The sequence below is a fragment of the Vipera ursinii genome (genome assembly GCF_947247035.1).
Source record: "Vipera ursinii genome assembly, chromosome: Z".
In the NCBI taxonomy this organism is placed as follows: Eukaryota; Metazoa; Chordata; class Lepidosauria; order Squamata; family Viperidae; genus Vipera; species Vipera ursinii.
The window spans coordinates 77,486,173-77,503,318 of NC_139517.1; the positions used below are offsets into that span (position 1 = coordinate 77,486,173).

The following is a 17,146-nucleotide window of genomic DNA, read 5'->3' on the forward strand; positions in this document are numbered from 1 at the left end:
AGGGATTCAAGGGGTTGTGGAAGCATATCAGAATTGTCTCCCAAAGCTTCAGCTTTATGGACCAACCAACATTGCTCCCATCATCCAAAAGGTGGCTAAATCAGCATCAGAAGAAACAAACACCAAGGAGTCATCGGTAAGGATCATGAAAGACAACAAACTATTTTATGAAACCATTCCTTCTGAGAGCAGAAAATATCAGTGTAGATACACATTGACATACTTTAACCCTCTCTAACCCTCAGCATCTGGGCAGTACAAACATAAAAACAGATAATTTCCCTCACTCTTTCAATTGGGATCCATTCTGTGTTTTTTATTTGTGATGGTTTTCATTGTTGAAAATGGTCATAAGAGTAACCATTTCCAAAAATGTATAAAAAAACTAAACAAGGTACTAGTTATAAAATATCTGCTTAGCCATTCATGAGTACAAATTATAGTTAAGTTAGCTATGTTTAATAACAATCAAATGCAAATGTTGATTTGCATCTTATGCCAGCCCTAACTATGTCCTAGCTTTCTGTATCATATAAAAGAGGTACTGATGATATTATTGTAAATTATTGATGATATAAGAGCATTGGTTAGAATGCAGTACTGCAGGCTACGTCTGCTGATTGCCAGCTGCCAGCAAGTTCAGTTCTCACCAGGCTCAAGGCTGACTCAGCCTTCCATCTTTCAGAGGTCAGTAAAATGAGGACCCAGATTGTTGGGGGTAACATGATGACTTTGTAAAACACTTAGAGAGGGCTATAAAGCGCTGTGAAGTGGTATATAAGTTTAAGTGCTATTGGTATTGCTATTGTATGTATAATTTAAAAACAGAATGTCTTATGCTATTTTATATTGCTGTCGTTGAGTTATAGTAGGTTCACAAATCATGCAATATATATACCATGATTTAGCAAATACTTGCTGATTCAAACAACATGAGCTAAAGCCAGTTAAATCACAATGGGGCTTACCATATTATAAAGAGCCCTATCTACGTGAATGGTTATATGACTCTTCCCAAGGACGCATATCTTACTGTTACCTATAGAATAAGCTTATTATATCTTATTTGATCTGATTTAACTTTCCACCTCCAGTCATCCTCATTGAAAAGTGCCATAAAACTAGTTGCAGCATGTAGTTGCCAGAGAATCTCAGCAGCACTGTTTTTAGCCACAATTATTAGAAATACATTCAAATGCTGATGTTCCCTTTCTACCCTTTAGCAATATTTCATCTTGTTGATTCTGACGGATGGCGTCATCACAGACATGGCTGACACACGTGAAGCCATTGTCCATGCCTCTCACCTCCCCATGTCGGTCATCATTGTTGGAGTTGGAAATGCCGATTTCAGTGACATGCAGATGCTTGATGGGGACGACGGCATCCTACGGTCTCCCAAGGGAGAACCAGTTCTACGAGACATTGTTCAGTTTGTGCCATTCAGAAACTTCAAACATGTAAGATTTGTTTCTACCATATTCTTTTTGATAAGGCATTATTACTTATATTTTTATCTGATATAACATATATAAACAGTTTCTGGGTATTCTTAGCTAAACATGAAATTTGAGCCTTGTTGTAAGAGAGAAAGGCCTTATTAAATGCAGATATAAATAATTTTTTTAATCCCATTTATATCCCGCCCTTCTCCGAAGACTTAGGGTGGCTTACAATCTAAGCACAATCAATGTGCTTAGCAATAGCCTTCATTCTATGTATATGCCTGCTTATTAGGGCTTTCGCCCCCCCCAAGCGGCATTATTACAAAGTCAGCTTATTGCCCCCAACAATCTGGGTCCTCATTTTACCTACCTCGGAAGTGTGGAAGGCTGAGTCAACCTTGAGCCTGGTGGGATGCGAACCTGCACTAATTGCAGGCAGCTGGTGTTACTTAAGGAGGCATTAGCCCACTGCTCCACCAAGGCCCTTAAAAATGTGGATTACAGAACCTGTAGTTGCTTCTTCTAAATAAATCAGTTAAATGTAAATCAGGTGTATTTACATAATAATACTTGTTTAAATTTATAATTTTCTCAAAAGTCTCAAAAAGTCACAATATTAGAATATAGAAACATAAGGCAATGAAACTATTATAGAAGGATGATTAATATGGGGAAGAGGAAACTGTAACACTCAAAGTTTTGATCAGAGTATTACAGAATTACAATTCTGGCACTGGAAGATGCTACTAATGTCACAACAAGATGAAACGTGCTAGTTAAAATAATATAACATGAACACAAAAACCATGGTTGAAACTTTTAAAAAGGTAATCTATCTTGATATTATTAGATCTACTATAAAAAGAATACCATCCTCATATTAATAAAAGAGCCAATTCTTCTCCTCTAAAAGAAAAATTAAACAGAAAAAAGCAAAAAATATCCTGCACACTAACCATCTTCTTGATCTTATCAATTTAAATGTTATTAACACAAATTCCAGAAAAATTAGTGCAAGTTGCCTATCTTATCATCTTGCCCCAATGGGATTAGCCCAGCTTACCTGGTCCAATGGAAGGGGCTTACTGCATGCCCTGTCTGTTAAGAAATTTCAGTTGGTGGGAATGGGTAGAAGAGGCTCTTTCATTGTGGCCAATGCCCTGTGGAAAATTGTCAGAGGTAAGATCTGCTCCCACCCTCATGGCCCTTCTGGAGGGGCCTTAAAACATGGTTGGCCTGGGTTGTTGTGGGTTCAGATTTGCTTTTTGAATGGTTGTATGGTGGTGATGTCATGTGATGTTATCATGAGTTTGGCCCCAAACTCATGATAACATCACATGACATCACCACCACACAACCATTCAAAAAGCAAATCCGAACCCACGATAACGACACACAACCACAAAACAGAAACCTAACTACAGCTGCAACATTAGCCACTTTAAACCCCTCCAAACCACACAATAAGCAAACTGACACCCACTATAAAAACATGGCACCACCACAAACATGGAGCCGAACAAAAGCAGCACAACTCACCAGTTCAGGTCTAAGGCTGGCAGCTGAGACCAGCCCATCCACTCAAAATACATCCCCACCCAATCAGAACACAGCCCCCATTCAAAACACACTCCCACCAAATCAGAACACAGCTAAGCCCCCACCCAATCAGAGCACACCTCCACCCCATCAGAACACAGCCAAGCTTCCACCCACAGAACACACCGCCTCTGGCAGTTTAAAAAAGAAGAAAAAACAGCCACTATCACACACTTCTCCCAGAAGAACGAAGCTGAAGTCACCAGCCTGAGGATGACAGATGAGATTTCATCAAAACGCTGCCCTGATGCCTCCAATTCTACGTGGGGAAAAACCCGAATGACCAAAGATCTACATACAAACAAACACCCGTGAAAACCTCAGAAAACATTATATATATATATATATATATATATATATATATATATATATATATATATATATATATATATATATATATATATATTCGGGTTTTATATATATATATATTCGGGTTTTTTCCCACGTAGAATTGAAGGTGTAAAAGCAACGTTTCGATGGAATCCCATCCAGCCTGAGGATGACGGATGGGATTCCGTCGAAACGTTGCTTTTACACCTTCAATTCTACGTGGGAATATATATATATATATATATATATATATATATATATATATATATATATATATATATATATATATATGTTTCAAATGTTAACTATTTAGTAATTTACTTTGTTAGTAATTTACACAAATATATATATATATATATATATATATATGTTTCAAATGTTAACTATTTAGTAATTTACTTTGTTAGTAATTTACACAAATATATATATATATATATATATATATATATATATATATATATATATATATATATATATATATATATATATATATATATATATATTCCCACGTAGAATTGAAGGTGTAAAAGCAACGTTTCGACGGAATCCCATCCGTCATCCTCAGGCTGGATGGGATTCCATCGAAACGTTGCTTTTACACCTTCAATTCTACGTGGGAAAAAACCCGAATGACCAAAGATCCATATATATATATATATATATATATATATATATATATATATATATATATATATATATATATATGGATCCTTGGTTTTTCGGGTTTTTCCCCGCGTAGAATTAAAGGTGTAGGCGCAACGTTTCGATGGAATCCCATCCATCATCATCAGGCTTCTGTTTCCTTCTTCTGGGAGAAGCATGTGGCTGTTTGTTCCTCTTTTTTAAACTGCCAGAGGGGGTGTGTTCTGTGGAGGTGTGCTCTGATTGGGTAGGGGACCAAGTGTGTTCTGATTGGGTGGGAGTGTGTTTTGAATGGTGGGGGTGTTCTGATTGGGTGGGGGTGTGTTCTGAGTGGATGGGCTGGTCTCACCTTTAATTCTACGCGGGGAAAAACCCGAAAAACCAAGGATCCACATACAGGCACCCGCGAAAACCTCAGAAAACAAATATCTTACCTCTACGGGGAGGAAATCCACCAGCTAACTAGGACCTACGAAAAACTCGAAGTACGAAGAGCTTCCATTCTGTGTGACCTCACATTCCTACGCAACTGCCGAGATCAAAATTTAATCCCCACATCCTTCCAATTGAAATTCCACTCCAACTCTGCAGCCATCAAACGCATCCTGATAAGAACTGAACTGGCCCTAATCAGAAACGAACTCCACACAAAAAGATTCCTCCTGGACCGAATCAACAGAGACCTCCTCACACTTCACCTCAAACTCAGCAACAAGATCCACCCCACACTTTGGGACAAATTCAAACAAATTGCTGTCTGGAGAGCTGAAACAGAGACTGCCTACAAAACAGACACACACACCAATAAACTCCGAAGACTAAAGGAACGCCAGAAACAAACCCCTCCTCTCCCACAGCAACACATGAAACAAACTGTGCACAACATCTCAGATAGGATTCTCACCAAAGCCGAAACCAACGTCCTGTCTAAAGGATTTAATTTTGCAGTCGCTCCCAAACACATTCCCACGGAAACCATTATATGCGGAGTCGAATCCAGCCTGACCAAAATCAACCCTGATGACGCCAACAAAATCAGACTCGAAGTGACCAACATCCTCTGCACCAGCAAACCACCCAAAAGCAACTTACCCAAAGAGGAACAGACAGCACTACTTAACCTAAAAAATGACACCAGCATAATCATTCTGCCAGCAGACAAAGGCAACGCCACGGTGGTAATGAACTCATCTGACTACCATACCAAATTATCCAACCTACTCCGAGACTCCACATACAAACTCCTCAAGACAGATCCCACCACCTACCTGGAAAAAACCACAAAATCAAAAATAAAAGCCACCCCCATCAGTGAAGAGATCCAGAAAACAATCATTCCCAGAGAAAAATCATCCAGATGTCCTAAGCTCTATGGTCTGCCCAAGATACACAAAGAAGGAACTCCACTCAGACCCATAGTCAGCTCCATAGGCTCACCTCTACAAAATCTAGCCAAATTTCTTGCCAAACAACTACAGCCTTACGCAAATTCCATCACCTCACACGTACAAGATTCATTCCAATTCATAGAGATCATAAGTAAACTAAACTTACAGCCCTGGGACCTACTTGTGAGCTTCGATGTCGTATCCCTCTTCACCCAAGTGCCAATCAAAGAAGCCTTGACAGCTATCCTAAATAAATACAACCCCCCAAAACACATCCTAGATCTGACCAACCACTGCCTATCTAACACATACTTCATCTACAATGGACAAAGATACAAACAAATGGAAGGAGCACCCATGGGATCACCCCTCTCACCTGTCATCGCAAACCTCTACATGGAACACTTTGAAACCCTCGCTCTAGAAAAATCCAACCACAAACCCAAACTCTGGCTCAGATACGTAGATGACACCTTCGTAATCTGGCCACACGGCAAAGAAAAACTGGATGACTTCCTCATACACCTCAATAGCCTACACCCCAAAATACAATTCACCATGGAAACAGAAGCTAACAATCAACTTCCCTTCCTTGATGTCTTAGTCTACAAGAAATCCAACGGCTCCCTAGGACACACTATCTACCATAAAAAAACACACACAAACCGCTATCTGAACGCACTCTCACACCACCACCCAGCACAGATCAACTCCGTAGCCAAGACACTCATCTCCAGAACAAAACACCTAGCTGACGAACAACACCTAAAAACCGAACTACACACTCTCACTAATGTACTAACAGCCAATGGATTCCAAAGAAATACGATTACCAACTTAATCCGAAGAGAGACACCCACAAAAACCCAAGACAGAGAACAAGAAAATGGCAAAGCCCTCCTCCCATACTTAAAAGGGACCACAGACAGAATCAGCAAGGTCCTCCAAAAACACAACATCAAAACAGCATTCTACACAGACAGAAAAATATCCACCATCCTAAGAAACCCCAAGGACATAATTGGGTTAGAAAACCAAGGAGTATACGAAATCCCATGCACCACCTGCCCCACCACATACATCGGACAGACCAACAGAAGAATAAGTGCACGCATTGAAGAGCACAAAAACTCACTCAGAAAGGGAGAACAAACTTCATCCCTGGTCCAACACTTTGAAGCCACGGGACATGAAATTGATTTTAAAAAAACCAAAACTATTGCCAAAATTGAACATTTTAACAACAGAATAATCAGAGAAGCCATTGAGATAGAAAAACGCCCCCACAGCATGAATAAACGAGATGATACCTCTCGTCTACCAGCCATTTGGAAACCCGCCTTGATTGACAGACGAAGCCCAACCACCAAGAATGATACCAGACCCAAACTCATGATAACATCACATGACATCACCACCACACAACCATTCAAAAAGCAAATCCGAACCCACAACGATAAAGACACACAACCACAAAACAGAAACCTAACTACAGCTGCAACATCAGCCACTTTAAACCCCTCCAAACCACACAATAAGCAAACTGACACCCACTATAAAAACATGGCACCACCACAAACACGAAGCCGAACAAAAGCAGCACAACTCACCAGCTCAGGTCTGGAGCTGGCAGCTGAGACCAGCCCATCCACTCAGAACACACCCCCACCCAATCAGAACACCCCCACCATTCAAAACACACTCCCACCCAATCAGAACACACTTGGTCCCCTACCCAATCAGAGCACACCTCCACAGAACACACCCCCTCTGGCAGTTTAAAAAAGAGGAACAAACAGCCACATGCTTCTCCCAGAAGAAGGAAACAGAAGCCTGATGATGATGGATGGGATTCCATCGAAACGTTGCGCCTACACCTTTAATTCTACGCGGGGAAAAACCCGAAAAACCAAGGATCCACATACAGGCACCCGCGAAAACCTCAGAAAACATATATATATATATATATATATATATATATATATATATATATATATATATATATATATATATATATATATATATATATATGTATGTATGTATATGTATGTATATATGTATATATGTATGTATGTATATATGTATGTATGTGTGTATATATATATATGTATATGTATAAAGTGTATGTATGTACATATGTATTTATGCATGTGTGTGTGTGTGTGTGTGTGTATTATTATGAGTTGTCTTAGCTGTGAAAGGTGTTGCCCAGGCAGATTCCATACCTAAGGCAGGACCAGGTTTCTAGTGTGGTGTCTTAACCACTAGTCCAAACAAATATGCTTAAGTCTTCAAGCTATCAGTCAACATATATTGACCACCAGGAGATAGTTCATGACTAGTTTCATTCTATATTTAGATTTGTCAACATAGATAATCAAGTTTCCTATAAAATTCAAATCCTCTTTCAGAAATTGGACCACTGCACTCAGATAACTATCGTAATATACATTACATTAGCAGTGGAAGCTAAATTTGGGTCCTGGTGCTCATTAGTGTTGCAGGAAGGTAAACACAGAATCTAACCACAGAATAGTATTTACAGCCAACATTTCCTTAGGCTCTCAAAGAAGAGACATACAGATGTTACATTATATCATGTCATCATGTGTGACATTTTGGAGTATGGGAGTGAGTGAGTTGAAAATGTACACTATATAAAAATAGAGAAATTTCTTTCCCTTATGGTGGGGAGGGGTAGATGTCATGTAAAACCTCATACCAGAGGACATGACATAATGTAATATTAACATTTATCTATTCTAAGAGACCAGATATAACATTCTAATGATGGATTCAATCAACACGGTCTCCTTGTTCTCCTCTTTGTTATCTGCTATGTATAATGGGAATATCTGCTATGGAGACCATGACTGAGAATCCTGGTTTTATTATTATTACTATTATTCCTTGTTTGCATGGTGGCACTTTATGGGCATAGACAGATTCTCACCTTCGACAAAATGAGAGGATGAGTAGAGGGTGATAACAGGAGATGAAACTATTGTTTTTGCTTTTCTTCTGATGATGACTTTATTTTATTTCATTATTTTATTTTCATTATTTTCACTCAAATTTGCGTTCACTCACTTGCAATGACATCTTCCTCTATTAATATATCTTAGGGTGTCCCAATCTAATTATTTGGAGGAAGAGGGCAGATTTGTTTTCTTTCCGAATAAATGCTATGTTATACTTAGTTTAATGGGTGTTTTTTTTCTAGAAGTGATGACTAGAGTAAAGTAAAACATCTTTCATTATCTAGTGCAAAATAGTGACTAAGAGTCTGGCCTTAAATGGGAAGTCAGTCAATTCACTCCAACTGTATGGATTGCTGTATGGATAAAATAATACCCTCCCTTCTACCTAGGTACCATTTTGAGCTTATAAAAGAAAGTTGAGATATAAACATAAGAAACAAGTGCTACGGAGGCGTTACAAACTCAGCACTGTCAGTTATAAAGAAATGTTGTAACAATCAGAACTGAAGTAACATACATTATTTTCTGCCATTTCTTGCAGGCATCCCCAGCCGCATTAGCAAAAAGTGTTTTGGCTGAAGTTCCAAATCAAGTGGTCGACTATTATAATGGGAAAGCAATTAAACCAAAATGTATGTCAGAATATGAGTCTTCCAGGACACTAGCTCCATGAACTTCCCTACATACTTGACAGAGTCCAGAAATAATATTATTTACAACTATTGTACTTAAAACAAAAAATAGCACGTTTTTGTGATTTTTAAATACCCCCCCTTTTATTTTTGCATGTGTAGCCTAAAGGCTTATAAGTAAAGATTAAGCAACTGTATTGTTGAAGACTTTTTATGAAAAACAAAAAACAAAATTATTACTCTTTACATTACAGCATGTTATCTTGAAATGAAAAGTTATCTGTATCTGTTTTTTATACTGGTTTGTTGAAATTTTGCTAAATTTCTTATTATCTTTACACTGTAAAGCATTTTGAAACATATATTGAAAGTTGATAGCCAAAAATATCTTTGGGTTTATCTGCTATGAAATGAAAAGTTTTTTTCAAAATGGCAGATGCATGGATTGTATTTGCATGTTCCAAAATAAAAACAACACAGTTTTGCAGTTGTGTTTCTTGCTACAAAGCTGTTTGTTCAAATGTTTTCATAAAGAATTCCATTTTCAGATTATGACAATTCCTATTACTAAAACCTCTTCAAACTTTTTCAGGAAATTATACTTCAGACATGAATCTAAGATATGTATAATAAGCATGACAATTGCTTACATAAGAAATATGACCGTACATAACCAAGAGTAGGAGATAATGTAAAATAAAACAAGGACTAATGCACAATAAGAGACTATAGTTATTGCAATATTATTTAATGGTAGTGTTTACATATGTTAAACCACGATTTACTTGGATAAAACACAGTTAATGATTAAGCTTTGAACACTAGTCTACAAAACATACTGGCTAATTTCACAAAAACCACTAAATCAAGCAACCAAACAAACGTGCAGCTTTTAGCCAGTAGATCTTGTTTTATAGCATAGATCTAACTCTTTCTTGAATGCCTTTGACACAGCCAGGCATTAAAAGAATTACTTCCTTAACAGACTTTCTATAAAACCCTGTGATTCCTCTTTTCTGAAATTATGAGGGTACTATATTACAGAAAAGCTACAGATAAGACAAACTCAGTAATAGAAAGTTGAATACTACCAGCAATTCAACTGGATTATTTGATAAATGGAAAATAATGATGATAACTCTATTTATCTCGCAATTGCCATCAGGAGGTCAACTTGAAAAAAAATAGAAATAACAGATTTCTATATCTGAGGTCTGGGATGGATTATATTTTAAATTTATTCTCAGATGCCTTGAGAACATCAGTTAGAAACCAGGATAACTGTCCTCTTGTAGGGAAAAATAAATCAGTTGCATAAATTGTTACAAAAGAAGATATGTTAAATTTAAAAAGATAGCTTAAGAAATGGGTTCTGAAGGGACAACAATACTATGTTTTGGGAGCAGCACAAGGCAGTTAGTAGGGTTCCATTATATATATGAGTAAAACCATGTGTGATTTAATTCTGGGGATTACACAACATTTTACTGTGTTTTCTACTTTAAAAATGAAAAAAGACCGTTAGATTTTGCCCAATGTACCATGTCTTGTTCAGCCATGATTTGCTTAGGAAATCAGAATTTGCCAGGCTTGCTTAAAATGTTATGCCATAAACTGGGGTGAGGTTTACAAGCCAGAATGACTAGAAATACACAACCTCCTGAGCCATCCACAATTTGGTTTAACAAAATGCAACTGTTACTTTTTTGCTTTCTTTAAATCCAGCTATCATATCTAGACTGATCCCCAGAAGGCAGTGAAGAGTTCAGAAAGTTATGATAAAGTTACTCAAAGTTTGATGCTGACTTAAAACAGCCAAAGAAGAAACAGAAAAAGGCAGAGTTTTTCTGATCATTTTCTCTAGGTTTTAAGCTGTGTATTGCATGGCATGTTACATTTTCTACACAGATCCTATTTGGCGCAATGTTCTTATTTGAGCTTCACTGAAGTTTCAAGCTAAAAATATTCCCACAACCTATGATCTTATTTTATGACCCTGAACATAAGCTAAAGGTAAATGAAACCCTGTGAATTTTACTCCACTAGTTGTTGCCAACTATAGGGTATGGTACTCGTCTCCATATCAAGGCCACCTGAGACAGTGCTGTCTGAAGACATTTCCACAGTCATGTGGCCAGCATGATGTCATGGAGCACTGTTCCCACCAAAGTGGTACCTATTTATTCACATTTGCATGCTTTCTACTGCTAAGTTGCCAGAAGCTGGGGTGAGGACGGGAACTCACCCCATCATGTGGCGCTTGGTCTCAAACAGCACTCATCAACTGCAGACAAATGACTGGTCAGTCTGCTAATGTTCTTCAGTGTGCCCTCAGACATTTTCCTGGTGATTGCTAAAGTCCCTGTTCTGTCAACTCCTCTTTACCATATTTCATTAACCAACCAACCCCGCCCCCAATTTCCTTTTTATGACTCAGTAGTCCCTAATTGGGATAGAGTTGGGATGACTGGATGGAAGTGAGCATTGATAGGCTGGAAAAACAACAATAATGGTGCTGATATAATGCAAAGCAAAACAGAATGCCAGCCTCTAATTTATTTTCCCCAAGAATGCTTACACCAGTGCTTTTCAATCTTTTTACAGATTGTACCACTTTCAGGATATGGCAATATCCAAGTACCGCCAGTCACCTAGCAAGGTGTCGAAAACTTGATGACCAAAAAAAGGGAAAAAAGTGATAAAGTACAGGTAGTCCTCGACTTACAACAGTTTGCTTAGTGACTATTCAAAATTACAACAGCACTGAAAAAAGTGACTTATGACCATTTTTCACAGCATCCCCAGTGTCACATGATTTACATTCAGATGCTTGGCAACTGTTTCATATTTATGATGGTTGCAACCTTCTGACAAGCAATGGGGAAACAGATTCACTTAACAATGGTGTTACTAATTTAACAACTGCAGTGATTCATTTAAAAAATGTGGCAAGAAAAGTCATAAAATGGGGACAAAACCCCTTTAACAAATTTCCCACTTAGCAACATAAATTTTGGGCTCAGTTGTGGTCTTAGGTTGAGGACTAGCTGTACAACCACTTACTACACTTTTAAAGGGAAACTTGTGCCTGTTTCTCTGACATTAAACTTAGCACTGTTCTATCCCCTTTTCTCCCTCTGCTTGTCTCAAAGAAGCCGCTCCTCTGTTCTCTTTCGCCGTGCCCTTCATTCACCATTGTCTTTCCCCGCTCCCTTTCCCGAACAAACCTCCTCCTTTTATATTCTTTCCCCTCCCCACCCCCTCCTCCTCCTCTTCTCTTTGGCGCAGCTCCACCTGACTCCTCGCCCCAAGACTGTGCGCTTCTCAGTCTGTCTTTCTCCATCTCCTTTTGTTTCAACCATCATCTTTTTTCTCTCTCCCTTTCCCACCAAAACCTCCTTTTTAAAAAAATAATATTTTATTAATTTTCTATTATTACAATTCATTAGTGCTTAATGAACAATGTGTTGTCTGGGTTGATTTGTTTTGCTTAGTAATACAAGCTAGTTCTTGCTCTTTATCCTGTTTTTCCAGCCATTGATAAAATAAGTTCCATGTTTGAAAATATTCTGTATCTTATTTTTATTTGATTCTCAATGTAAATCTATCCATTTCAGCACAATCCAATATTTTCTTGACTATCTCTTCATCCGATGGTGTGTGTTTTTTTCGTTTTTTTCAGTGCTGAGCAAATGTAATCCTCGTTGCTGTTAATACATGTAATGTTAAATTTACACTTGGTTTATCATTTTTTTCTGGAATTATACCTAATAAAAAAAGTTCAGGTTTAAGGTCTATATGTTTTCCTAACTTCTTTTCTATCAAAATATGTATTTTTGTCTAAATTTCTTTTTTTTTTTTTTGCTTTAACACACGTCCACCACAGGTGATAATATGAACCAGGATTTTGATTATATTTCCAACATTTACTAGACATTTTTTTAAACATTTTTGCTAATCTGACAGGTGGAGGAGGCCATCTATAAAACATTTTATATAGGTTTTCTTTATATGAAGTTGCCATTGTCAATTTATAATTTATTTCCCAAAGATTTTGCCATTTTTCTAATTCTATATTATATCCAAAATAATTTGCCCATGTTATCATTGTTTCTTTCACTTGTTCGTCTTCCATTTTCAAATTCAATAAAAAGTTATACAATTTCTTAATCAGTTTTTCATCAGAAGTGAACAACATCTGATCAAATATTTTCTGGTCTTTATAAAAACCATATATTTTAACATCTTTATCATACTTCGATTAAATTTGCAGTCAAGGCCACCTTGATAAATCAATACCCTGATCTTCTAACTCTTGTTTAGATTTTAATTTCCTATCTGTATTCAGAATATCCTTATTTGTTCGAATTTTCTAAAGTTTAACTAAGTTTGGATGAACGAATGCTTCCATTGTTGACAGCCATCCTGGGGATTTTCGTATAGATTTTTGGTTTTATCTTTTCCCATACCGATAATAATGTGTTTCTTATGTAGTGGTTTTGGAAATATCTATGGGTTTTATTCTTTTCATACCATAAAAATGTGTGCCATCCAAGTTGCAAGTCATGTCCTTCTAAATATAACAATCTTTTATTTCTGAGGGTTATGCGTTCTTTTAACCATGTTAGAGCCCATGCTTGGTAGTATAAGACCCAATCTGGTAGTCCAAATCCTCCATTTTCTTTAGCTTCTTGTAGCATTTTCAGTTTATTTCTGGCTTTCCTTCCTTGCCAAATAAATTTTGAGATCATATCATCAAAAAATTATGTTTGAAATAAAAATGGGATTTTGGTAAAATACTCATTTTAACAGTATCTGTTCTTCCTAACCCTGATAGTTGTAAATTTTTTTCCATTTTTTCCAAATCTAATTTTGTTTGATTTAGTAATTTTATATAATTATTTTCTTTTATAGTTGCACATCTTGCTGTTAAGTATATTCCCAAATATTTAACTTTCTTAACTGTTTGTAAGTCTATTTTTTCTGACAGTTGGTTTTTTTGGGGGGGGTTGCTTATCTGTAAGGCTTTTAACTATAACTTTGCTTTTTCTCCGTTTATTTTCAATCCTGCTATTTCTCGAAATTCTTCTATCCCTTTCAGTAGTTTAAGAGTTGTCTCCAGTGGTTCTTCTAAAATGAATACCAGGTCATCCTCAAACGCCTGTACTTTATAGTTTTCATCTTTTATCTCCATTCCCTTAACCTCCTCCTTTTATATCCGTTCCTCTCTCCCCCTCCTCCTCTTTTTCTGTTCAGTGCAGCTCTAGCTGACTCCTCTCCGCAAGGCTATGTGCTGCTCCCGGAAGAACCAATCAGCTGGAGCCGCATGCCAATCCTAGGTGCTCAGCAGAGCCCCAGCAACACTGCAGCTCCAGCTGACTCTCCCACAGGCCTGTGCGGTACTGCCACCACTTCATCTCATCTCCTGTTATACTTTTATACTTTTTTAACACTTTTTTTATAGTGCTTTTCAACCCGTGATACATGTACCACCTGCTAAAGTACCACCAGTGGTACGTGCACCATGGGTTGAAAAGCACTGTCCTATACTATATAGGGATTATTTGGAATATCTAGTACTGTTATTGTTCTTCAATATTATGCTTTGTTTTGAAATGTACCCACTGGTAATGGCATGTGAGAATGACCTTCGCAGACTTTGGCAGGCTTGGGGGGAAATGCTGCCTAGAGAATAACCAGATAACAGAAGATGTATCTGTAGCTGCATAATAAGAGAAAGTTGTTGAAAGTTGTTGCTGTTCAGAAGGTCCTGCGGAAAGTCAACACTCAGAAAGCTGCGGGTCCTGATAATATCTCTGGGAGAGTACTTAAGGAGCGTGCTGACCAGCTGGCCACTGTTCTCACAGACATCTTCAATCTCATTGCATCAGGCCATAGTTCCATCATGTTTCTAATTCCATCTCCTTGAGTACAGGTTCTCTACAAGGCTGGGTCCTGAATCCGCTATGTTCACCTTGATGACCCACAACTGCTGTGCCAAATTTGCTATGAATCATATTGTGAAATATGCAGATGACATGGCAGTGGTGGATCTTATCCAGGATGAAAATGAAGATGCTTATAGGGAAGAGGTGAAGGCTCTGGAGGACTGGTGCAATAAAAGCAACCTGGTTCTAAATGTTGATAAAGGAGATCATCATAGATTTTAGAACCAGCCAGCCTAGTCATACTCCACTCAGTATCAAGAATGCAGCTGTAGAGGTGGTCAACAGTATTAAGTATCTGGGAATGCAGATAACTAACAATCTGAATCGGTCTCTCCACACATCATCCTTAGTGAAGCGTGCAAATCAGTTTTCCTGTGTTAGATGAGGAGAGCACATCTTCTTCTGTCCTGGCCACTTTTTACAGAGACACAATTAAAAGCATTTTAACAAAGTGCATCACTGTCTGGTTTGCTGGCAGCAGTGTCTCAGATAGAAAGTCCATACAGAGAATAGTAAGAACAGCCGAGAAGATCATAGGAAGCTTGCTCCTTGGTAGTCAGGATGCTGCTTATAAGCGCTATGTGCTTAGAGCTCAAAGCATTGTTAGAGACCCCACACACTCACATTATGGTCTGTTTCTGTTGTTCCCCTCTGGGAGATTTCAAATTATTTCTAGCAGGACTATCCGATTCTGTAATAGCTTTGTCCCCTATGCCATCTGATAAACTTGCAAGATTTGTTTTTCTCGCCATGCACATGTATACATAATCCGAACTAGACTGTATTGTTTCTCTGTATCATATAATAAATGTGGGTATATGCATAATTCTGTATTTATTTATTTTTGTCTTATTTATGTAGTGTATATCAGAGGTGGTGACCCTTTGAGAGCTGTATGCAACAAAATTTCATTATAATGTATGCCGATTAGTGTACATTCAAAGTGACAATAAAGTTATTATTCTATTCTATTCTATTCTATTCTATTATTATTCTATTCTAATTTAGAAAATAATTTCTCTAACTTCTCAGGTTTTAAAATATTCAACAAACTTTATAGAAAAACAAACCAAAGATGCCACTAAATTGTTAACAACTAAAAGATAGAATAAAAGAAAATTTAGGTTAGGAACTTTACATGAAAATATACCTTTCTCAGATTTATGCAACTTAACCTCTACATAAACATACATAGAAATCCATCCAAATATTACTGAGATCATCAGAATTTAAATCAGATATTATACATTATCCAGTAGAATATTTTAGGAGAAATCCAGAATCCAACTGAATTCCAGTAGGATTAAAAGGCCAATTTTTCCCAATTTCAAACAGACACTTGCCTAAACTTTTTACCATTAATGATCTGCATATCTGTTTCTTAGCTATTCAACTGCTTTGTCTATGCTCCAATGTACCCTTTATAAAATGCAGTCTACAGAGCAATCTTACCCATCTCTCTCTCACTTTTTAACCACAAATGGATTTTCATAAACAGTTAAGAATCTTTCCAGACCTACAGAATCCAGCCAAAATCTCTTAACTATTTGAAAATCAAATTGCACAAGAATAAGCTGCATGTCAAAAGCTATTTAAGGGAAAGATTATCCACTGCAGGAGTCTGGTAGTGTGTTGATAATCCACATTTCCAGATTTTTGATGCAGAATCAGACATTATATGTTGCTTATCATTCATTTGTAAAACTTAGGCAGCACAATGTTTTGTATGGTTACTGTATGGAGAAAGATCCTACTGTATGCAAGATAGGGAAATTTTTAATATAATGCAATTTTATATATATAAAATTTCCATTTTTTTACTACTTTCTGGCTATATATATAGCCAGAAAGTATATAGCCATTGAGTACAGTAGGACTTCTTTTGTGTACATATATATAAAATTTCCCTCTCTTTGACTGCTTTTTGGCCATATATATACAGTGCTTTTTTCTAAAAAAAAAAAAAGGTGCCGGAACTCTCATCTTGGCAGGCGCAGGAGGTGGGGCAGCACGCGGGGGCCACGCTGCTGCAGTCACGGGTGCAAGGGGTGTTGGTGGCGGGCTGCTCCCCCAGGGCCAGAGCCGGCAGAGCTGGTGCTGTGGGAGCAGTGAGGCCCACTCTATATGGCGGGGCTGTGCGGGGCGGGTGGCAGAGGCAGGGCGGGTCAGGCAATGCAGAGC

At 37.6% G+C, this 17,146-nt stretch overlaps 1 protein-coding gene across 1 annotated transcript in view; it reads left to right on the forward strand.

Annotated features, from left to right (window-relative positions):
* Window positions 1–9,479, forward strand: part of CPNE4 (copine 4) — a 227,353-nt gene extending 217,874 nt beyond the window's left edge. Inside the window, exons 14-16 of the mRNA XM_083378425.1 lie at window positions 3–136; window positions 1,224–1,460; window positions 8,927–9,479. Of these exons, the coding sequence (XP_083234551.1) occupies window positions 3–136; window positions 1,224–1,460; window positions 8,927–9,058 (503 nt within the window). The 3' untranslated portion in view covers window positions 9,059–9,479. The remainder of the gene's footprint in view (window positions 1–2; window positions 137–1,223; window positions 1,461–8,926) is intronic.
* The last annotated feature ends 7,667 nt before the right edge of the window (window positions 9,480–17,146 follow it).